We start from the raw sequence: 23,913 nt of genomic DNA, 5'->3' as shown, positions 1-23,913 counted from the left end.
AAAGAGGGTATATAAGTATTTAAAGTTCATATGAATGGCTATGTTAAAGAGTCTTCTCTCCTTTTTTTTAATTAAAGTTTTTTTGCTTTGTTCTAATTTTCTTGGACTAATATCTTGTCAGGCACACAGAAAAGCTCATGCATTGTATTCTTACATGCTGGGTTGTGTCTGGCTCTTTGTGACCCCATGGACTGTACCAGGCTCCTCTGTCCATGGGATCTACCAGGCAATAAGACTGGAGGGGGTTGCCGTTTCCTTCTTCAGGGGATCTTCCCAACCCAGGGATGGAACCTGAGTTTCCTGCATTGGCAGGTGGATCCTTTATCACTGAGCCATCAGGGAAGCCCATGTTCTTATATCCTGGACTTTATTTTATTGACTTCTTTCCTGAACAAAACAAAACAGTCCGGATATCAGACTCTGAATTCTGTGATGAGACACCTGCTGTTTTGTGGTGTGTACCCACCGCATTTAAGTTCCCGTGCTGGCCAGTTCTTACCAGGATGACCCACTAAGTTTTGTTTCCTTGGTCTCTCCCTTGGTGACCATTCATCAACCCCATTTCATTTGGACTTTGTTTTTGGTATCCATTGCAGAGTAACTTTTGTCTCTGAAGTGTAAAATTTTCTTCCTGTAAATAATCAAGAGTTTTTTGATCTTTGCATCCAGCTTCAACTCTCCTTGTCCCCCCTTGGCCTTCTTCTTTTCTTTCCTTAGGAAGTTTTTCTAAGTTCCTGCCCTACAACCATTGGAATTTAGCCCTCTCAGTTAACTGCATTCACATTCAGATAAAATCTAATTTATCTCAATGAAGCCTATTTATGAGACTAGGTAGTGTTCTGAATTTTACTGTATTATAAACAATAGATATTGTAAGTCATTTAGTGAAAATAGCTATTTTCTGATAGGACTAAATATGTTTACTCTTTTGTGGTTCAGCTATTACAAGTATCTGCTACATTTTTTAGTCTTTCTATATGTCCCAGGCTTCAGATATTTTTTATTTCCTTTTGGTTTTGTGCCTCTCAAGCCCCACGTTTACTTATTTGTGGCCCAGATTTGGGGTGACGTGGAGGATGCTTAGTGGTAGAACTACTAAATAAATTAGCACAAGTCTGGTTTGAGAGAGCACTCTAGACTTTCTTGTGTAAGTAGATTATTTTTTCTTCCTGCTTTGAAACAGAGAACATTTTGTAAGAAAATAAAATGCGAATAAAGATGAGCCAGAGGGAGAAGGGAGCAGTGGAGGAGGAGTTAAAACAGCTAGGTTCTCTTTTGCTCTTCTTTTGATGACTTTTTTTTTTTTTTTTTAATCTATACGTTGACCTATGGAGGAAAATTCAAATAGACTCTCTTCTCTACCGGATAGACCCTGTTCCTAAGGATATCACGTTGGAAGGTCATAATGAAATTTATAGGAGTTTGTTCAGTCGCTCAGCCGTGTCCGACTCTTGCGACTCCATGGACTGTAGTCGGCCAGGCTCCTCTGGCCATGAGATTTCGTAGACAAGAATACCGGAGTAGGTTGTCATTTCCTCCTCCAGGGGATCTTCCTGACCCAGGGATCAAACCTGTGTCTCCTGCATTGCAGGTAGGTTCTTTACCGCTGAGCCACCATGGCTTTACTCTGTAGATTTGGCCATGTAAAACTCAGGTTTAATTTTCACATGGTATTTCACAACACCTTAAAAGCCCTATTAATCTTTGTTGTTGCTGTTAACAGGAGTTTTGTATGAGCATCATTATTTTGCTTCTATTAGTTGTTTTCCCCACCTTTGCTCAAGCCTTCAAGCCTCAAGTCTGATTATTTGGGGATTTTCAAGAAGGAGAATATGTTACCTGTAGTTAAAAGCAAAGTATTCAGTAGATAGAAGTCTTTAAGAGTACAAAATACTTTTCTTCGTAAAGTATTTAAATTCAAATACTATTTTTGAATTGTTACTTTAGACCATGAAGGCCTGTGAGAGAGAGGAATCTGGACTTAGTCATGTACATGATAACTTTATGTGATAACTTTCTTTCAAAATACAGAATAATTCTTTAAATTTTTGGTAAATATTTACTGGAACCCATGCTGCATGGGCCCAGTCGTTCAAACTGCTGTTCTCTATGCCTGAAGACAAGTTTTTATTTCCATATTCCAACGCCCAACAATTCGTATCACTGTAAAAGATGGAGTAGGTGCTCAGGGCTGTGCGAAGTCAGTGTGGTGCACACAGCGATAAACAGGGAGGACTCCAGCATTGACCTCACATACTCTAATCAAGGAGCTCCAGACACTGCTCTCCACCCATATTTTGATGTGTAGACTTATCATATGTGTTATTTTAGTAGTAAAATTTTGAATATTGCTAAAAATAAAATGCATAGAAGTTTAAATGTTAATAAGTCTCAAGTGTCAAATTTTCTGGGGATACAGATGTTAATTTACTAATAAAGGAAATATTTCTGACTTGATTTTATGAAAATCAAGCTCCCTGTTTCAGTTAATCAATTTGTTTGGAAGGTTTGTTTCTGGGGCTGATAAAATAATCAATAGGAAGGCATAGGATTGCTGTTTTAGAGAATACTGAAATTTAGGGATGAGAAATGCCTCCAGAGGATGTTTAAAATATACAGAGCAAGGAACTGGAGTTGTCAAATTGCTGAAGGTCATTGTACATTGCATTTCTCACCCAAGAAGAAATTGCATCAGCAGATAATCTCCTGAGCACTGTTATTTGGACGGCACTGAGATGAATGGTTATTTCACTTGTTGTTAAGCTCCCCACCTCCACCACTAGCTGCCTGGAACTGTGCATGTTATGGGAGGCCATGTGACAGTGATCCTTGGTTTTGTTCATTTAGCCTGTCAAAACAATTTTATGTAGGTGGAAAGAAATGAATGAAATGAATAGAGTGGGTTAGCTGCATCAGCTCTCATTTACACCGAAGGTAATGAGTGTTACAGTAGGGATAGTGTATCAAGCCCCCAGAAATACCCAGTTTGATAATGTTGGAGAAAAAGCTGCCAAAAAGCAACAGCTGTGGTAATCTGCTCAAAATTTTCTTTGATACTTACAGTTAGAAATAGGGACTTCCCTAGTGGTTAAGACTCTGCTCCTAATGCAGGGACCTTGAGTTCAATCCCTGGTCAGGGAACTAAGATCTCACATGCTGCGTGATGTGGCCAAAAAATAAAATAAATAAATTTTACCATTGACTTCATGATAATTTGATTGTCAGTTAGCAGTGTTTTTTTTAAGTGTCCAAGTCTTTTTATTTTAATACAACTTTTAAAGGTTACAGTCCATTTACAGTTATTAAAAAATATTGGTTGTATTTCCTGTGTTGTACAACACATCTATATAGCCTGTCATATATGCAGTAGTTTGTACTTCCCATCCCCCACGCCATACTGGCCCCCTCCCCCGCTGGTAACCACAAGTGTGTTCTCTGTATTTGTGAGTTTACTTCTTTTTTGTTATATTTGACGAATGATAGTATTTAAACAATATATACTCCTTTTATTTTACCTTCAGCTATAATTTATAATTTAGTAAAGTGCCTAGTTCTTTTCAGTGATCCCTAGTTAATAACAAATATCAACATGGCTCTTCTGAGAAGAAAAATGTTCTAGGAGCTATATAAAAATTAAGATATGTTTGTCTAGTTTAGTGAATGGAACATGAGCTATGAATCAAATCTTCATTTAATTTGTGCTTCTGTGAATTTGAGGAAGACTAAATTTCTGTATCTCATGGGTTTTCTGAGAATGGGAACAGAAGTACAACAACCAGTTAGTGCAAATAGCAAACACTTGACAAATATTAATTAAAAAGCCCCAGGTGTTCTTATGGTCTGTGTGCTTATGTTAGTTTTGCTCTCTTTTACATTGTTTTACAAATTCTTGTGGGTGCTAAAATAGTATAGTTCTCTGAGATATGAAATTGTCCTAGATTAAGAAGTCCTAGAGCAAGTTAACAGATTATTGAAAGAAACACCAAATTACTTGGTTGGACTTTTTCTCTACTTAGTTGGTAATCTATATTCATAGTTTTTTTAATTCTATATTAATATTTGGGTATGGTGAGTGTTACATTGCTGCACATGAGCTTTTCTCTAGTTGCAGCAAGTGGGGGCTACTTTATGGTGTGTGGGCTTTTCATTGTGGTGGCTTCTCTTGCTGCAGAGCACAGGCTCTAGGGCCTGAGGGCTTTAGTAGTTATTAGGTGCTGGCTCAGTAGTTGCTGCAGGTGCTCTCAGTAATTGTGGCTTACGGGCTTAGTTGCTCCTCGGGATGTAGAAATCTTCCTGAACCAGGAATCAAAACCAATGTCCCCTGCATTCCAAGTTAACCTCTAGACCACCAGGGAAGTCCTGTACTCATATTTCTAATGTTAAAGACTTAAAGCAAGGTTCCCTTAAAATAAGTCATCAGTAGCTTTCAGGGAGTATAAAAATCTATAATAGACACATAAAATAGTCTCCATTTACAGTATAGATGACTTTGAGGCAAAATTAGATAAAAGTTGCATTCAGTGTATTTATTCTGTAGAAGAAAATTGGTTGTAGATTTTTGTCAAGTAAGAAGTCCCTGTTTTGTTACTAACGTGCCCCTCCCCCCTTTATATTTTCCTATAAATGAGTAGTTGGCAGACTTTTTAAATAGCTTTTAACAAATTCTTTAAAAAATCAAAATGGTGACAGCCTTGACCTTTGCAGATTGGTCGTAGTGTTTGAGTTGTATTAAGTTACTGAGTCTCAGAGGCCCAAATTTAATCCTTACTTTTCTAAGTCGTAAGAATTTTTTTTATTCCTGAGGAAATGCTAACTGCTTGTGAAGAATGTACACACACTTTATTTTTTGGAAAGCACATTCATGAATTTATTTAACACATGGCAGTGGAACAATGCTAGGTTGTCAGATGCTAAAGATAGAACACTGAAAAGACATTTTGTCACTGCTTTTAGAATAAGCCTCACTGTAATATTACTTGTGACTAAGAGCTCTGAAAGAGGCATCTAGATGGTTCATGTCACTGTACAGATAGGCGGGAGGGGATGATTTAACCTAGAGTAGGGGGCAGTCCTATCCCTGTGTGAATGACTGGACTTTAACCAGGCATAAAAGCTCCATGGAAGGGCATCCTGTATAGAAGGAAGCATGTGTGAGGGACCTGAATGGGAAGAAGCATGCCATGCTTGAGAAGGGAAACATGAGAGTGACAAGAAAAAGGCTCTAAGAGTGGGCAAGGATTGTATCGTGTAGGGCATCGTAGGTCGTAGGCGTTTTCCACCTTTATCCTAAAGGCTGCAGAAAGCTATTAGAGAGTTTTAAACAGGATTATGACATACAGTACTTCACTGAGTCTAAGATTCCAATTGTATGATGTGCTCTAATTTCAGAGATGTTAAAAATGTGGGAAATGACATTTCTAAGAATCAATGAAGTGGGCATACTGTAGAATTGATTAAATTGATGTTAAAATATTCTGACTGTATTTGGACAGAGTGGAATACACATTGTACAGGGGTAATAAGATTAGATGTGTGGAAACAGCTAGTAGGTTTACTGCAGAAATCCAGAGGGAGATCGTGACAGCTTGAATGATAGGATGGTGGCAGTAGAGAAAGACATGAATAAATTACTTTGGTTTGAGTTTTCTGGAGAAAAGGTTTACAAGTCTTGTATACGTTAAAACACTTGCGGATATCATAAAAACAATCTTTATGTAGATTTTAAATTAAAATTTAAGTAACAATGTAGAGTGATTATGCTACAGTCTTGGTTAACCTCTAGTGACAGTTTCTGGCTATACCAGTTGAGAGAAAACATTTTGTTTACTACTAAGTACTGTAAACTACCTTATCCTGTACAATGTAAATTCCAAGTTTCAGCTGCAGTGGTCTACTGTAAGGGATACATTTTCCAGAGGCTCTAAACTCTGGTTGAAGAAACACATTTAAGTAAGTAAGTTTAAATCTCGTAGCTCACCGTTATTAAAGTTCTGAGCCTCCTTGCCTCCAGTCTATATCCTGCATTTCCAGGTTTGCCTTTAGTACTTTCTGCAGACTCTTGCGGTCTTAAGCATTTCAAGTATTCTAACACTAGAGCTCCATGCCCATGATCTCGGTGCTTAGGGTAGCCTGCTACGGTGGGGGACAACACTAGCTTGTGCACACAGAATTGGGTCTTATAGCGAGTACTTGCTCTCGAAGTACTCTTTTCATAAATACAAATAAAAATATTTTCTCTTTTTAATATCTAATAAAGTTAATGCCTCTGCCTCTTACATTGGAAGGTCTAGACTAGCAGGAAACTTGTCTCTTAGGTTTGTCATATTCTGTTGCCTGACATGGGGTACTCAAGTATTTAAAATTTAATTAATGATTTATGAAGAGATATAATAATCGCTAAAACTGAAATGAATGTTGCATGTCTCAGAAAATAAGAGTACTTATCAAGACAAGTAGTAGACTATATATGGAAATAGAAAAATTAAATATTAATGGTAGGTAGAATATTATAATTCATTTGGCTCATGTGTGATTAGTCTTCTGATTGTTCTGAGAGTAGATTAACGTTACAGTTTCTTTAAGTTTTCATAATTCAGCAGTAATGTATGAGAGTCAACAGGTGATCTAGGTTTTCTTTTTTGAATAGTTTTCTGAAATGACGTGTAAGAATATATGGTAAACAATATTTTTTAATAAAATGTACATTAATAAGCCCTATTGTCAGTAAATGGAAAATGAAACAAGCTGAAAATTCTTCCCCATTGTATAATACCAGATACTTTGAAAATTTTAATGAGAAGAACTACAAAATCCTATCCTTTGAAATGCATAGTTGAGCTTGTGGGGATGTCAGGACGATTTCCAAGGTTTAAAAACTAAGAAGAAACTAGAAACCAGAGTAGGAAAAGTGAATTGACACTGGGGTTTTCTGGGACAGTTGCCAGTCTTGTTGACTAAGAGGCATGGTTTAAAAGGAAAGATATCCCCATTTGAATGCAGAGTTCCAAAGAATAGCAAGGAGAGATGAGAAAGCCTTCCTCAGTGATCAGTGCAAAGAAATAGAAGAAAACAGTAGAATGGGAAAGACTAGAGATCTCTTCAAGAAAATTAGAAATACCAAGGGAACATTTCATGCAGAGATGGGCTTGATAAAGGACAGAAATGGGATGGAACTAACAGGAGCAGAAGATATTAAGAAGAGGTGGCAAGAATACACAGAAGAACTATACAAAAAAGATCTTCATGACCCAGGTAATCATGATGGTGTGATCACTCACCTAGAGCCAGACATCCTGGAATGTGAAGGCAAGTGGGCCTTAGGAAGCATCACTACAAACAAAGCTAGTGGAGGTGATGGAATTCCAGTTGAGTTATTTCAAATCCCAAAAGATGATGCTGTGAAAGTGCTGCAGTCAATTTGCCAGCAAATTTGGAAAACTCAGCAGTGGCCACAGGACTGGAAAAGGTCAGTTTTCATTCCAATCCCAAAGAAAAGTAATGCCAAAGAATGCTTAAATTACCACACAATGGCACTCATCTCACACACTAGCAAAATAATGCTCAAGATTCTCCAAGCCAGGCTCCAACAGTACGTGAACCATGAACTTCCAGATGTTCAAGCTGGTTTTAGAAAAGGCAGAGGAACCAGAGATCAAATTGCCAACATCCGCTGGATCATCAAAAAGCAACAGAGTTCCAGAAAAACACCTGTTTCTGCTTTATTGACTATGCCAAGGCCTTTGACTGTGTGGATCACAACAAACTGTGGAAAATTATGAAAGAGATGGGAGTACCAGACCACCTAAACCTGCCTCTTGAGAAATCTGTGTGCAGGTCAGGAAGCAATAGTTAGAACTGGACATGGAACAACAGGCTGGTTCCAAATAGGAAAAGGAGTACGTCAAGTATGTCACCCTGCTTATTTAACTTATATGCTAGTATATTATGAGAAACGCCGGGCTGGATGAAGCACAAGCTGGAGTCAAGACTGCTGGGAGAAATATCAATAACCTCAGATATGCAGATGACACCACTCTTATGGCAGAAAGCAAAGAAGAGCTTTTTTAGCCTCTTGATGAAAGTGAAAGAGGAGAGTGAAAAAGTTGGCTTAAAGCTCAACATTCAGAAAACTAAGGTCATGGCATCTGGTCCCATCACTTCATGGCAAATAGATGGGGAAACAGTGGCAGACGTTATTTTTTTGGGCTCCAAAATCACTGCAGATGGTGATTGCAGCCATGAAATTTTCACTAACTCCCTTGGAAGAAAAGCTATGACCACCCTAGACAGCATATTGAAAAGCAGAGACATTACTTTGCCAACAAAGGTTCGTCTAGTCAAAGGTATGGTTTTTCCAGTGGTCATGTATGGATGTGAGAGTTGGACTATAAAGAAAGCTGAGCGCTGAAGAATTGATGCTTTGGAACTGTGGTGTTGGAGAAGACTCCTGAGAGTCCCTTGGACTGCAAGGAGATCTAGCCAGTCAATCCTGAAGGAAATTAGTCCTGAATATTCATTGGAAGGACTGATGGTTAAGCTGAAACTCCAATATTTTGGTGGCCTGATGTGAAGAACTGACTTACTTGAAAAGACCCTGATGCTCAGAAAGATTGAAGGCAGGAGGAGAAGGGAACGATAATGAGGTGGTAGATGGCATCACCAACTCAATGGACATGAGTTTGAGTAAACTCCGGGAGTTGGTGATGGACAGGGATTACTGCCATGCTGCAGTCCATGGATTGCAAAGAGTCAGACATGACTGAACGACTGAACTAAACTTATGGTTTTATCATCTCCCCAAGAATAGATGAAATCTCAAGCCCAAGCAGGTATTGGAATTGAGAGCCAATAAACTTGTTCCTTAAAGAGGAATGTGTATGCTGAGTCGCTTCAGTCATGTCTGACTTTGTGACCCCATGGACTGTAGCCCACCAGGCTCTTCTGTCCTTTGGATTCTCCAGGCATGAATACTGGAGTGGGTTGCCATGCCCTCCTCCAGGGGATCTTCCTGACCCAGGGATCATAGCCACGTCTCTTTCATCTCCTGCATTGACAGATGGGTTCTTTACTGCTGGCGCCCCCTGGGAAGCCCTAAAGAGGAGCAACACCTTTAGTATACAGACAGACTAGAGAAAATTTCAGTTTCTGAGTCAGGGAAACAACAGTTTTTCCCAAGTCACGTGAAAAAAGTTTACCCTGAGAATTCATGGTCTGGGAGCTGTGTTCATGCAAGTATGAGATAAGGATTTGAACTTGGATTACTTGGAAGTCACAAAGAGTCCAGCAAGACCAAATGATTAATAGTGTCACTTTTCACTTTTACATGGAGTCATGGCCAAGACTAGTGATAGCACTGCAGTGCCAGGCATGGCCCCTTTGAAAAGCAGTTTGTTAATACCTGTTCCCTGTGAGCCAGCAATTCTACTGCTAGCTTAGCCTAACAGATGTACTTACTGGGTTTTTTATGCCCCAGAAGGCTAAATAATGAAAGCTAGAATAATGTTTTAGGTTCATATAATAAAATACATAGTATATTGAAAACAAATTGTATTAAAATAGTTATTAAACCTTTTAAATTTGTGTTATAGTATGCATTATTAATGTATATATTTATAAGCTCTCCTAGAAGATCTAATGACTAGCATAATTTCACAGAATGCCTAGTGCGGTATTTTAAGATAGGGATGGTATATCTAATCAGGGTGGTGGTGGTGGTAGTAGTAGTGGAAGTCGATCCTAGCACTGGCGGATTGAACCCAGGTCTCCTCCATTGCAGTCAGATTCTTTACCAGCTGAGCCACTGGAGCCACTCCAAGAATACTGGACTGGGTAGCCTATTCCTTTTCCAACGGATCTTCCCAACCCACGAATCAAACTGGGATCTCCTACATTGCAGGCGGATTCTTTACCAAGAATTATTTAAGGGCAGCAATGGGAAAGCCTATCTAGTTACACAGGAGAGTTTACATTACGTCTTTAGTGTTAGACACATTATGTTATTGTATGCCTGGAATAATTTGTTAAAATATGTATTACGTGCTTTGGTAGTTGACAGTTTCAACTTTAATTTAAAGGGCAATGCAGAGTTTGTGTGTATGGTGCTTTGTCAAAGGAAGAACATCAGATTAAGTGCTTTTCTCCATTTACCTCAGATAAGTGAATTAACCCGTAAAGTGCCAGGCACTTTAAATATGTGATAGAAACATGCCTAGTAGATTACTTTTTACAACAGTCCTATGAGGTGAAGGCATACACAGTCATCCCTCAATTTCCTTGCGGAGGAGAGGGGAGAAATTTAGATCTCACTACTTCCAGAATGCAATCTTGTTTCATTATTAAATTGCATGTCTCTGTCAATAAGTGACTTACATTGGAATTGGTAAATTAACTGTACCTAAACACTGTGTATCTGAAGCACACATTAACCGTGAGGATAGTAAAATAATCTCATTCATGACCTTATAATCGAGAGTTTTCTTAAACACACTTTAGCCTGTTCTCATACTCCCCGTAACAGGCTGATAAAATTATTATTAGTAACTTCAGTGTTAGGATGTTTTATTTTAACATTGTTGGTCATTATAGTATAGTCCATGTTTAGCATCTAAGTGTGACTATGTGGCTTGGTGTGTTTTTTTTATTTTAAACCATATTCTGTGTCTTTTTTTTTTTTTTTTAAGTTTCAGATATACAGCAAAGTGATTCAGTTATATATATACATGTATCCATTTTCAAGTTCTTTTCCCTTTTGGTTTATTACAGAATATTGAGCAGAGTTCCCTGTGTTATACAGTAGGTCTGTTGGTTATCTGTTTTAAATATGGTAGTGTATACCTATTAGTCCTAAACTCCTAATCTTAAACCATATTCTCTTTTGCTTTTTGATTATAGGATCGAAAGTTAACAAAGTCTGAGAGGCAGCGATTTAAAGAAGAGGCTGAAATGTTAAAGGGTCTTCAGCATCCCAATATTGTTCGATTCTATGATTCCTGGGAATCCACAGTAAAGGGCAAGAAGTGCATAGTATTGGTGACTGAACTGATGACATCTGGAACTCTTAAAACGTAAGTTTATCCCTGTTAGAAAAGCTGACCAGGAAATAGAAGAGAACTTGAATCTCTTATTTCAGGCCCTATCAGTTCTTGTTGTTGCCCAGCATCCTAAGGAGGAAATGTTAGTATGGGAGCACATTCCCTGCTCACAAGGTTCTCTGGTGTATAAAGTGGTCTGGGAGGAGATCCAACCAGTCCATTCTGAAGGAGATCAGCCCTGGGATTTCTTTGGAAGGAATGAGGCTAAAGCTGAAACTCCAGTACTTTGGCCACCTCATGCGAAGAGTTGACTCATTGGAAAAGACTCTGATGCTTGGAGGGATTGGGGGCAGGAGGAGAAGGGGACGACCCAGGATGAGATGGCTGGATGGCATCACCGACTCGATGGATGTGAGTCTGAGTGAACTCTGGGAATTGGTGATGGACAGGGAGGCTTGGCGTGCTGCGATTCATGGGGTCGCAAAGAGTCAGACACGACTGAGCAACTGAACTGAAGTATTAACTGAGATGGAGTCGCAGAGTAAGCCTAGTTACTTTTAAGTCATGGTGAATGGCGTTTCTAAAGTTGAGTGGCTGAGAGATCAGAAATCAAGTGACAAGGTAGCCCTCTAGTGGTTGAAATGAAGCTGAAGCTTATTGACAAGTTTTACCGATTTATCACTTCATGTTGGCCAGTTTTTGCTATGTCCTTGCAAATTTGTATTGAATGCCAATTGTATTGTGACATTTATACAGATAATTCAGTTTCCCATAGGAGCATCAGAAATTGAAGCCAAAACAGCTAGATCAATTACCTCTTCCAGGAAGATGGATAGGTCAAGTGTGGATAGTCCTGTATCTCCTGGATGTACCCCTGTGCCTGTGCTCGTGGATGCATAAAAGTGACATGTGAAAAGCCAAAAGATTATCTCCCCCTGCAAATTCTAATTTCCCTTCCAACTTTTCTAATATTTATGGCAACATCTTTATTCTAAGTTGTCCAGGATTCTTCTTATTCACATGTCTGTTTCTTTTCCTAGACTGTGCTCCCTGGTGCTATACTTGAGACTTGATAAATATTTGAATGAATTAAGGAAATTTGTGAAATTAAGGAAAATTGTATGGTAATAGTTCTGTATATCTTCATCTTGAGATTCTTTTTCTGGTTTGAATACTTAGTGGGTTGTCATTCTGTCAGTACACAGTAGTTTTTTAAATTTTGATAAAATTCATACAACATAAAATTATCCTGTTTAAGGTGTTCAATTCATTGGTATTTATTACATTTACAATGTTGTATAACCACATCTGTCAAGTTCCTGAACATTTTTGGCTCCTTAAAAGAACACCCCACCCCCCATCACACTCAGTATTCTCTTTAATTTCACACAATTAAGTTTTTAGGCATTTTTCTTTTAAGTTTAACGTTCTCTTTTCCCATCATCATCTGTTTCAGTTTCTGAGACTCATAGCAAAGGCAGCAAGAGGTAAAGTAGAAAGAGTTCTGGACCATAGTTGGTGTCTGCTCCCTGCTCTGACTTCGGCCAGCTATGATTTAGGGCAATGAGGGCCCCTTTTCTGGGCCTCAGTTCTCCATGTGTAAAATGCGTGGTTGGACTAGATGATCTCTAGGATTTATGGATGGGAATTTTTTTTTTTTTACTGTGGTAAAATCATATAACGTTTACTGTCTTCATCATTTTTAAGTATATATAGTTTAGTACTGTAAGATACATTCATGTTGCTATGTAAACAAATCTCGAATTCTTTGTCTTCCAAAACTAAAACCCATCAAACAACTCTCCATTCTCCTTACCAACTATTTTGTCTCTAAGGGTTTATCTGATCAAGATATTTCATATAAATGGAATATAACATATGTGTCTGTTTTGGCTACTTTCACTTACCATCTTTTCAAGGTTCATGTTGTGGCATATATCTGTGCTTTATTCCTTTTTATGACTAAATGTTTTGTGGATAAACCACAATCTGTTTATCCATTCACTTGCTGATAGATATTTGGGCTGTTTGTACCTTTTGGCTGTCGGGAATAATGCTGCTCTGAACATTTGTGTACAAGTGTTTGAGTACCTGGTGTTATTTCTTTTAGATTTATGTTTCTGTGAGTAGAATTGCTGAGACATATGGTAATTCTTTACCTTTCTGAGGAACCACCAAACTGTTTTCCACAATGGCTGACTCATTTTACGTTCCTGCTGACACTCAATTCAAAAACGGGCAAGTAATTTCAATAGATATTTCTCCAAAGAAGATACAGAAATAGCCAATACACACATGAAAAGATGCTCAATATCCTGTCATTAAGGAAACACAAATGAAAACCACAATGAGATAACCTGTTAGGATGGCTATTATCAGGGCTTCCCTGAGGATCCAGTGGTTGAGAATCTCCCTTGCAATGCTAGGAAGACTGGTTCAGTGGCTGGTTCAGGAAAATCCCACCTGCCGTTGGTGACTGACCGTGTGTGCCATAACTAATGAGCCAGTACTCTGGAGCCCATGGGCTGCAACTGCTGAGCCCATGAGCTGCAGTTAGTAAAGCCAGCATGCCTGTGCTTTGCAACGAGAGAAGCTACAGCAATGAGAAGCCTGTACACTGCAACTAGAGTAACCCCTGCTCGCCATAGCTAGAGAAAGCCCACGTACAGTAACAAAGACCCAGCAACCAAAAATGAATAAATTATTTCTTTTTTAAAAAAACGAATGGCTGTTATCAAAAAGATAACAAGTGCTATGGAGAAAAGAAAAAAACTGTTGTGCATTGTTGGTGGGATTAAATCGGTGTAACCACTATGGAAAACAGCACAGAGGCTCCTCAAAAAATTAAAAATAGGACTACTGTATGACTCCACAATTCAGTTTCTGAGTATTTATCCAAAGAAACTGAAACACCGACTTAAAAAGATAATATGCACCCACATGTTCATTGCAGCATTATTTACACTAGCTAAGTCATGGAAGCAACCTACATGTCTATTGATGGATAAACAGATAAAGAAAATATGGTATGTATATCTACAATGAAATACTATTCAGCCATGAAGGAGAAAGCCTTGCCAAAATCATCGATAGACTCTTGAGGGGGTTGTGCTAAGTGAAATGAGAAAGACAAATACCATATGAACAACACCAAAAAGCCAAACTCACAGATGACAGAGAACAGATTGGTGATTGCCTGAGGCAGGGGCAAGGGCATGGGAGTATGAAATGGGTGGGTGGACAAAAGGTTCGAACTTCTAGTTGTAAATAAATAAAAGTCTTAAGAATGTAATGTACAGCATGGTGACTATAGTTAATAATACTGTACTGTATATTTGAAAGTTGCTAAGAGAGTACATCTTAAAAGTTTTCATCACAGTAAAAAAATAAAGTTGGAGTTTTGTAATGGATTTTAACTAGACCTACTGTGGTGATTGTTTCACAATATATACATATTTGAATCATCATGTTGTATACCTTAAACCAATATATGTTAATTACATCTCAATAAAAAAATAAAAATGGAAAAGAATATGAAAAGGATTATATATATGTATAACTGAGTCACTTTGCTGTGTAGCAAAAATTAAAGCATGTTGTCAACTATACGTCAATAAAATAAAAAAATAGAATTAGCATATGGTTCAACAATTGCACTTCTTGGTATATACCCAGAAGAATTAAAAGCCGGGTCTTAAAGACATACTTGTACACCCGTGTTCATAGCAGCAGTATTCACAATGGACCCAAAGTCGAAGCAACCCACGTGTTCATCAGTGGAAGAATGGATAAGCAAAGTGTGGTGTATATGTACAATGGAATATTTTTCAGCCTTTTTAAAAGAGAAGGAAATTTATGGTATATGCTACAACAGGAATGAACTTTAAGGGCATTGTGCTACCTGATATAAGCCAGTCACAGAAAGACAAATACTGTATGATTCTATTTACATGAGATACTTAGAGTAGGCTAATTCATAGAGACAGAAAGTTGGGTGATAGTTGCATGGCCTCAGGGGGAGGGGAAGTGGAGTGTCATTGTTTAAAGGGTATATAGCGTTTCAGTGTCACAAGATGAGTTCTGGAGATGGATGGTGGTGATGATTGTGCATGATAATATGAGCATGGCTCTGACAGTTAAAGGTGGGAGACCCGGGTTCAATCACTGGGTTGAGAAGATCCCCTGGAGAAGGGCACGGCAGCCCACTCCAGTATTCTTCCCTGGACAATCCCATGGACAGAGGAGCCTGGTGGGCTACAGTCCATGGGGTCACAGGGTTGGACACAACTGAGTGACTAACACTTCAACACTTCAGGGGGTACATTTTATGTTCTACGTATTTATCATACTTTATTTTAGTGGAGGGGGACCAAGTGTGTTGACTTTTCTCAAATAACAGTGTGGAAGAATAGTGTCCAGTTCCTTTTTTGAAGCCAGCATAACCCCAATACCAAAATCTTAAGATATAGCAAAAGAACTTTATAGAGCAGTGTCCGTGAATATAGGTACCAAATTCCTTTACAAAATAATAGCAAATTGGATTCTAGCCATCACACTGTTGTTGTTTAGTCGTTCAGTCATAGTAGACTCTGCAGCCCCATGGACTGACTGCAGCACGCCAGGCTTCCCTGTCCTTCACTATTTTCCAGAGTTTGCTCAAACTCATGTCCTTTGAGTCAGTGATGCCATCCAACATCTCATCCTCTGTCGCCGCCTTCTCCTCTTGCCCTTAATCTTTCCCAGCATCAGGGTCTTCTCCAGTGAGTCGTCTCTTCGAATCAGATGGCCCAAGTATTGGAGCTTCAGCTTCAGCATCAGTCCTTCCAGTGAATATTCAGGATTGATTTCCTTTAGGATTGACTGGTTTGATCTCCTTGCTATCCGTGGGACTTTCAGTATGTCAGTGACAAATAGGGTTTATCCCAGGATCGCCAAGTTGGTTTAACATAGAACGAATTAATGTTTTTCAACACATTAACAGAATAAAAACTGTATGATCATTTCAGTATATGTGGAAAAAGTATTTGACAAATCAGCATCTGTTCCTTACTAAAAACTCTTAGCAGACTAGGGGTGGTAGGAAACTTCCTCAGACTGCTAAGAGCATCCGTGGAAAAGCTTTATACATCACTGCTTCCCAGGAGGTGAGGAACAAAGCACAGATGGCTTTTCACTGCTTATATTCCGTTATTGTTCTAGAGGGCCTGCCCAGAATAAGAATGGGAAAACCAGGAAAAAGCAAAAAGATGGGAAAGGAAGAAATAAAACTGCTCCTGTTTGCAGATTATGTAATTATTTACATAGAAAATTCCAGTGATTCTAAACAGATTTAATAAGGTTATAAGATACAAGATTAATGGACAGTCTATTATATTTTATCATTTTGTAGATGTGAAAGAGATACAAGCTAGCCTCATCTTCTTCCCAATATTTTTTCTCTTAAAAAGTCATAATTTTAATTCTTATTTTTCATTGTTTCTTCATGCATATATAAGCTTAAATGTATATATTTATATATGTGTGTATTCTTTTTCTTCCAGTTGTAATGAGAGATAATTGACATTTCCCAACATTTTATTCTAAAATCTTCCAATTATACATAAAAGTTGAAAGAATTATATAGTGAACACATACATAGTCTCTCCCTGGATTCTTTAATTTAGTTAACCTCTGTTATGTCTGCTTTACCAAATATGTTCATCTAGTCATCCCCCTCTTTTTTCATTCCAGATTAAGTTGCAGACATCAGTAAACACTTAAGTACATAACACATTTCATCAAAGTTCTAATGTTTGTATGCTTGATTTTTCCTTATAATGAAATTTATAAGCAGTGAAAATATTAATCATAGTTCTGTCATTTGATGAGTTTTGATCAAAACTGTTTTTAAAAAAACAGAACATTTAACATACAGAACATTTCCTTCATTTCAGTAAATGCCTTACTCTTCATTGACAACCTTTTCCTCATCCTCCAGGATTAATTCTTTATAAGTTTTTAAACCATAAAACCAACTTTCATCTTAAAAGTTTTCTTTAATTATCTCTTATCCCCCCCAAGTGAAGCAGAATTTCATTTTTAAATTTGTTTTTAAAATTTCATATTAGATTCTATATTAGCTTTTTAGTTAATCTTCCTTGTGTATCTACATTTTAGGTATTTTTTTCTCAGTTTAAATGTTTAAATCTTTATTTAAATTTAAATCTTTAACTTTTCACAGCATGCTTATGGGTGATACTGTACAATTTCATGTAAAATAAAGAAAACTTGCACAAATATAGGCCCATTTATCTCTAGTACTTATAATTTATGCCATAAGCTTTATGTTATGTATGGCTCTTGTATAGATCCTGTAACACAGTGTTATAAATTTTCCTTTAGGTAGTCACATGTAACATAAAGATAGTGCTAGGAAAGTGTATTCTTTTATATTTACCATTTGTGTGCTTCATTTTTTTCCCTGAGTATTTCCAGATGAAATAGCATCTGACCTCAGTTCGTCAGAAAACTCGATTCTTTTAGCGTTAGCTGGGTTGCTTGTAATCTGCTGCATACACACATATTTGAGAGGTTAGCCAGAGATTTGGGCAGAGTGAATATGCAGAACTTGGAGTGCCCCTTCTGTACCTCCTTTCTGGATTCCCCCACCCCTGCCACCTTTCAGGATTTCTGCTGTCAAACAGAACTTTCCGTGGTGATGGAAATGCTCTATAATCTGCACCGTCCAAAATGGTGGCCACTTGCCATGTGCAGTTGTTGAGCACTTGAAATGTGACTGGTGCAGCTGGGAGATGACCTTTTTAAGTTTAATGTATCTAATTTATTTAAATATAAATATTCTCATTTGTCTAGTGGATATTGTATTGGACGGACTTTTATTGTAGAAAGTTGTATTGAACACTGTTTTAGATGCTACGGTCATCTTGAACTCTGTCCTTGTATTTATTTCTCAGCCAATAAAGCTACAGGGTTGTGTCCAGGTTTGAGCAACCTGCACAGACTAGTGCTTACCCTTGTTTCTCATGTGTCCTCCCTTCCAGTTTGTGCCTGATTCTGATTGGTCTATAGAATCTTCAGGTGTGTGTGTGTGTTTGCTCACGCACGTATATTCACTGGAGTTTATATCTGCCTCCAGTAAGGGTTGCTCCACCATTTACCAGAAGTCAAACTCTACCTCTTGTCAATCATCTTGGCAGTGATCTAATTTTAAGGAATTTGTTTTTTGTGCTTTATTATCAGAATTTGCTTGCCAACTACTTGTTATCCTATCCCCTTTAACCTTGCTAAAAGTAGTACTAACCTTAGGTTACTGAATCTTAATATTCTAAATTTGATATTCCTATCTCAGATATGCTAGAATTTAATGGAACTCTTCAAAGCAGTAAACGCATATCATCGATAACGTTTGGTGTACCTTGCCTTCTTTAGGTACCTGAAAAGGTTTAAGGTGATGAAGATCAAAGTTTTGAGAAGCTGGTGCCGTCAGATTCTTAAAGGACTTCAGTTTCTTCATACTCGAACTCCACCTATTATTCACCGGGATCTTAAGTGTGACAACATCTTTATCACTGGCCCCACAGGCTCAGTCAAGATTGGAGACCTAGGTCTGGCCACCCTGAAGCGGGCTTCTTTTGCCAAGAGTGTGATAGGTATGTTTCACAGGTACCTTGTGAAAGTCTAACTGGATTTCTGACATTCACTTTATTTAGAAACCTGACTCTGTCAGAGCTTTTATAATGTGAAATAAACCTTCAGAAATTCATAGCTTGAACCCAGGAAGTGATATGGAGTTCTCTGTATTTATGCCTCTAGAAGCATCCTGAAGACAGTTGTTGTTTTGTGAAGTTATATGAAGAGAAGTAAGGTGAACTTTGTTGACAAAACCTTATGTAATAGAACTATCACCTTCCTGGGTCATTTTGTTGATGCTTAGTATCATACACTTATATAATAGATAAACTGTGTTAACTTTCCCCATGAAAGAAATTGAATTTATATATAATTTAGTTTCTGAAAAGGTCTGTTGTATATATTTGTATTCAAAAAAATCTGCCTATTAAAACTATTTTAAAATGTAAAAATATAATGGTTCATTATCAACTTTTTCTTCTGCTCTTCAAAAGATCTGCTTAAAACAGTTTTCTGTCTCAGTACTATTTACACTTTGGTTTGGATGGTTCTTTGTTATGAAGACTGTCTGGTGTGTTGTAAGATGACTTAACAGCATCCCTGGTCTCTGCTCTCTGGATGCTGGTAGCATGCCCATTTGTCCACCTCCCTCCAGTCGTGACAGCCAAATATGTCCCCTGTGGGGCCAGTTGCCCTCCTCGACAATCACTGATTTACAGGACAACGCTGTGTGTCAGGACACTGCAGCTGGAAATACAGTTTAATGCCTATTGTTTTATAAGCTTTCCCTTCTGAAGAGGGTGCGACAGTTAGAAAGCTTGAAACCTTCATGAACTCTATTCTCTCAAAAGGTGATGATGACAACAGCAAGAAAACTACTCATTTTTAAGTGGGCTAGAATCCTATGTTTTAGTAAGGAAGAACACAGAATACCAGTAATCTGCACATCCTGATAAAAAAAAATAAGTGTTCTGGGGAGTTATTTAAAGCTGAATTTCCTTTCTGCCTTCCCTGTTGCCTATAAAGAAACAGTTCTTTGATTGTCTTTGGTATGTTAATCTCTGGCTCAATAGTTTTTTCTTCTTTGTTGTTTAGGTTGTATTGTGCAAGCCTGTTCTTAGAAATGTTCTGTAATTTGAGGTATCTGGGCTTAATTTCTTTGGAAACATTGGAAACTTGGTGTGTGGAATCACACACTCCGCACTTTTAATTCACTATGAGAACACAAATGCAGACTGAATGGTGTGTGTGTCTATAGGGTGTCCCTCACTACATTTCTTACCCCTGCAGTAGATTTACAAACTCTGGGGAGGGTGAGTGGCCTCACAGATGTTTACAGTATATTATTTTTAAAATGCACTGAATGTCAGGTTGTGTTTTTTTTTTTTTTTTTTTACTGCAGAGCTGCCTTAAAAGTGAAATTGATCAATGGACTGTTATTGGCAAGAGACTAGCTCTAGATGTTAACTTGACAGCTCTCATACAGTAGGGGGCAGACAAGTATTTTTATCTTTTTAACCTATCATCCTGTCTTACAGATAGATGCCATTTTCTCTGCTTTACTCTTTGCTGTTCTCTTACGTTTTTCTTCTATTTGTTTTCATATGAGTTATATCAGTTTATCTTTTATGTGAGGCTCTATTTTGACATTGTATAACAGTAATCCACTTGAAACAGTAAATAAACAGATGCATGGTCCTTTTCTTTTTATAAAGGAATTGCTGTGAGAGGTCTGTGACAGATTTGATGGAGCAGACTAAGGTGATTTCTCTCCTCTCCCCCCACTTCCTACCTGTCTTTCTTTTATCTTTACCCCTTCCACTTTCTTCTCTCTCACAGGTGAGCCCCTCTGCTGCCCCCCCTCCCCATGAGTACGTCTACAGTTTCTCCTCACATTGAGTCTGAATCATTCTTTTAATTTAAGGTACCCCAGAGTTCATGGCCCCTGAGATGTATGAAGAGAAGTACGATGAATCCGTTGATGTTTATGCTTTTGGGATGTGCATGCTCGAGATGGCCACGTCTGAATACCCATACTCAGAGTGCCAGAATGCTGCACAGATCTACCGTCGAGTGACCAGCGTAAGTCCTGTCAGAACTGACTGGTGATCTTAGGCCGTATCTAAGAAGCTGGGTAACATCAAACCATGCAGAAGGGAACAATAGTAGAAAGCATCACATGGTGTTCACCCCTCATCTCTCTGTGTCTCCTCTTTTCATAAGATCACTGGTCAGACTGCGTTGTGGCCAGCCCACTCCAGATTGGGCTCTTCTAACTCATGGCATCTGTGGTGATCCTCTTTGCAAATAAGATCACATTCTGAGATACTGAGGGTTAGAATTTTAACATATCTTTTTGTAGGGGTGACACTGTTCACCATAATAGCTCATGGGTTCATCCAACAAATATTTAAGTCTCTGTTATGTTCCAGACTTCTTTCTAGATCCTAGGTATTGAATATTAGTGCTAAGTAAAAGACAAACCTGTTTATCAAGAGCTCACTACTCAGTGAAGGAGAACAAACAAATAAACCAGTTACCATAGGGTATAAAAACAGTTTTCCTAGGGTCAGTATGTAACAAAGCATGTAGTGGTTGTGCCTGATTGAGTTTGAACAGGTGTGGAAAAATATGTGAAACAGAGAGTGACTAAAATAATACTGCATGTGAAAAACATCTATAATTTGTGTGTCTGCAGTTTGGAAATAGGAAAAAGAAGAGACAAGGGATAAGGGAGGGAAGGAAAGTTGAGACTGTGCCTGAGCGCTGGGGGAGCCGTTGCAGCCACTGTAAGATGTGGTAGGTGTCATGGGACTTCCTGGCGGTCCAGTGCTTAGGACGCTGCATCTTCACTGCTGAGAGCCTAGGTTGATCCCTGGACTGGATACTAAGATTCCACAAGCCACTCGCTACAGCCAAAAAAAGAAAACCCCACACTTGGTAGGTGTTGTAATATCAGACCTAAATTTTTTAAAGATTATTTTGACTGCAGGACAGAGGATGGATATATGAGGAAACTAATAAAAGCTGAAAACCCAGTTAAGAGGTATTGCAGTAATCTGAAGGAATAACTAATAGACTGAAATAAAGGATTAGAGGTAGCCACAGCAGATGGATGAGAGATCAGTTTTCTTTATAGATTAGAATTCAGTTAAGCTAAGGTGTTCTTTTCCACTTAATCTTTATGAAAACAAATAATAATGTGAAAATACCCTTTGTAAATACATATCCTTTGAATGGAGATCAAACTGAGTATTGAACTTGATTATAGGGTTAAATACCTTAATTTTAGGACTGTAAAATCTACAGTTTGTATGTAAAATGGTTAGTGAAGTTTATTTACTCACTTAAACCATCTGTAACTTTTCTTCATTCCATTATACTCTAAACCAGGTTCATGGGCCAAATCCATCTTGCTACCCGTTTTTGTACAGCCTAAGAGCAAAGAATGCTTTTTGCATTCCTAAATGGTTGAGGGGGGAATCAAAAGAAGAATAGTATGTGATGGCATGTGAAAATTATATGAAATTCAAATGTCAGGATCCATGGAGAAAGTAAAGACAGCCACTCATTTGTTTCTGTATTTTCTATGTCTGTTTTCACATATTATAATAGTAAAGTTGAGTAATTGCAACAGACTGTTTAGTTCCAAAAGCCTAAATTATGTACTGTTTGGCTCTTAACAGAAAGTTGCCAACTCCTAAACATATCCCACCAAAACTTAAAAAGTTCTCTGCAGAGTTCTGTAAATAATTACCAACGTGTCGAAGTAGTGGTGATGTTCTATTAGAATGCCATTAGCCTCTATACTTGGAGTAGACAGGAGAATCTCAATGTGCACAAGTAGTTAACTTCAGTAATCAGCTCTGATAATTTTAAGCAGTCTTTTCTCTCTTTTAAGAGTAGAATTATCACTTCTGTGGTGAGAACATAAGAGATTTTAATGTGATAACCATTTTTCACTGGCCATATTTATTCTTTCTACTGCCAAAGAATAAATAGCATCTTAGACCTAGTATTACTTCTTGAGGTGATAATTCTAGATTTTAAACACAAAGACCTATTCACAGAAATCCTTTGTTTACCTTCCAGTAATGCTGAATGTTTTGATAGTGAACAGACCAGAAGAGTGAAGTACACATAAGCTAGCCATATAGTTAAACATTCTCTACTGTCTCTTTCAGCTACTGCCCTTCTTTGTGGATCTTGCAGTATTTCTAACTTGAAACTTGGTAGATTTTGTTAAGAATTATCAGATAGTGCTTTGTTGTCAGAGAGACTGCCCAGGCATTACTGGTGGTCTAGGGGTAGGTGTCTCTGATTAATCTTGTGAATTCAACTCCTGATTATTTCTCTAAACAAATAAAGGTTGGTACTTAAAATATCTCAAGGGATCATGGAATTTTAGTTTCTTTTTGTTAAATGAAGTCCAAAAAATAACTCTGCTATGTAAAGAAATTGTTATTACATGGTAGTACCAATTTTTTTTAAATGCAGAATGAAAGGGTGACCTGTTTTAAATTCTGTTTCATACTTACCCACCAAATATGCTTACCTAGTTAAAATAATGACTGCGTAAGATGAGTACGTGAAGGATGGAGTCAACCCTATTGGGTAAAAACCTATTCACCAGAGGCTCAGGGCTAAAACCAGTGGTTTGAGTTCTTTGACTTCAGACTGTCAGGCACAGACAGCACTGCTATAAAATTAGGTAAAAGTTTATATAAGCAGTTATTTGGTAAAAGTAAAGAAAACAAATTAGTTTGATTTTAAGATAATGCATATGAAAGACTGTAATCAGTTAACAGATGAATCTTTATTTGCAAATGCCAGCTCTAGCTCAGTTGAGAGGAGAATCCCCTTCTCAAATGAAAAAGTCTGGTGTTAGCTTAATAGACCCTAGGAAGACCAACATCAGAGTTTCCGTAGTCTTAGTATGATATTTAACCTTCTCTCAGTCTCTCAATGGATTGTGTGGGGTTTTTTTTTTTTAAGATAAAAATTTACATACCATAAAATTAACCTTTAGATCATTTTAAGGTGTAAAATTCAGTGGGTTTTAGTGTTTTCAGTGTTCTGCAGGCATCACCAGTAATGCTAGAACCTTCCTGTCGCCTCAAGAAAGAAGCCCGATACCTGTTAGCAGTTGTTCCTCTGACAACCACTAATGTGCTTTCCGTCTCTGTGGATTTGACTTACCTGTTATGCACATTTCATACAAATAGAATCATTAGATATATGACCTTTTGTGTTA

At 37.9% G+C, this 23,913-nt stretch overlaps 1 protein-coding gene across 24 annotated transcripts in view; it reads left to right on the top strand.

Moving 5' to 3' along the window:
- WNK1 (WNK lysine deficient protein kinase 1) overlaps nucleotides 1-23,913 on the top strand; it is a 126,786-nt gene that overhangs the window by 41,846 nt on the left and 61,027 nt on the right. For all 24 annotated transcript variants that reach the window (XM_040233689.1, XM_040233694.1, XM_040233691.1 and 21 more), the window contains exons 2-4: nucleotides 10,891-11,063; nucleotides 18,459-18,679; nucleotides 20,584-20,741. In XM_040233689.1, the coding sequence (XP_040089623.1) occupies nucleotides 10,891-11,063; nucleotides 18,459-18,679; nucleotides 20,584-20,741 (552 nt within the window). The remainder of the gene's footprint in view (nucleotides 1-10,890; nucleotides 11,064-18,458; nucleotides 18,680-20,583; nucleotides 20,742-23,913) is intronic.

This window comes from Oryx dammah, unplaced genomic scaffold, assembly GCF_014754425.2.
Source record: "Oryx dammah isolate SB20612 unplaced genomic scaffold, SCBI_Odam_1.1 HiC_scaffold_29, whole genome shotgun sequence".
NCBI classification, from domain to species: Eukaryota; Metazoa; Chordata; class Mammalia; order Artiodactyla; family Bovidae; genus Oryx; species Oryx dammah.
The sequence above is the reverse complement of the archived record's forward strand: the minus strand, read 5'-3'. Positions and strand labels throughout refer to the sequence as shown.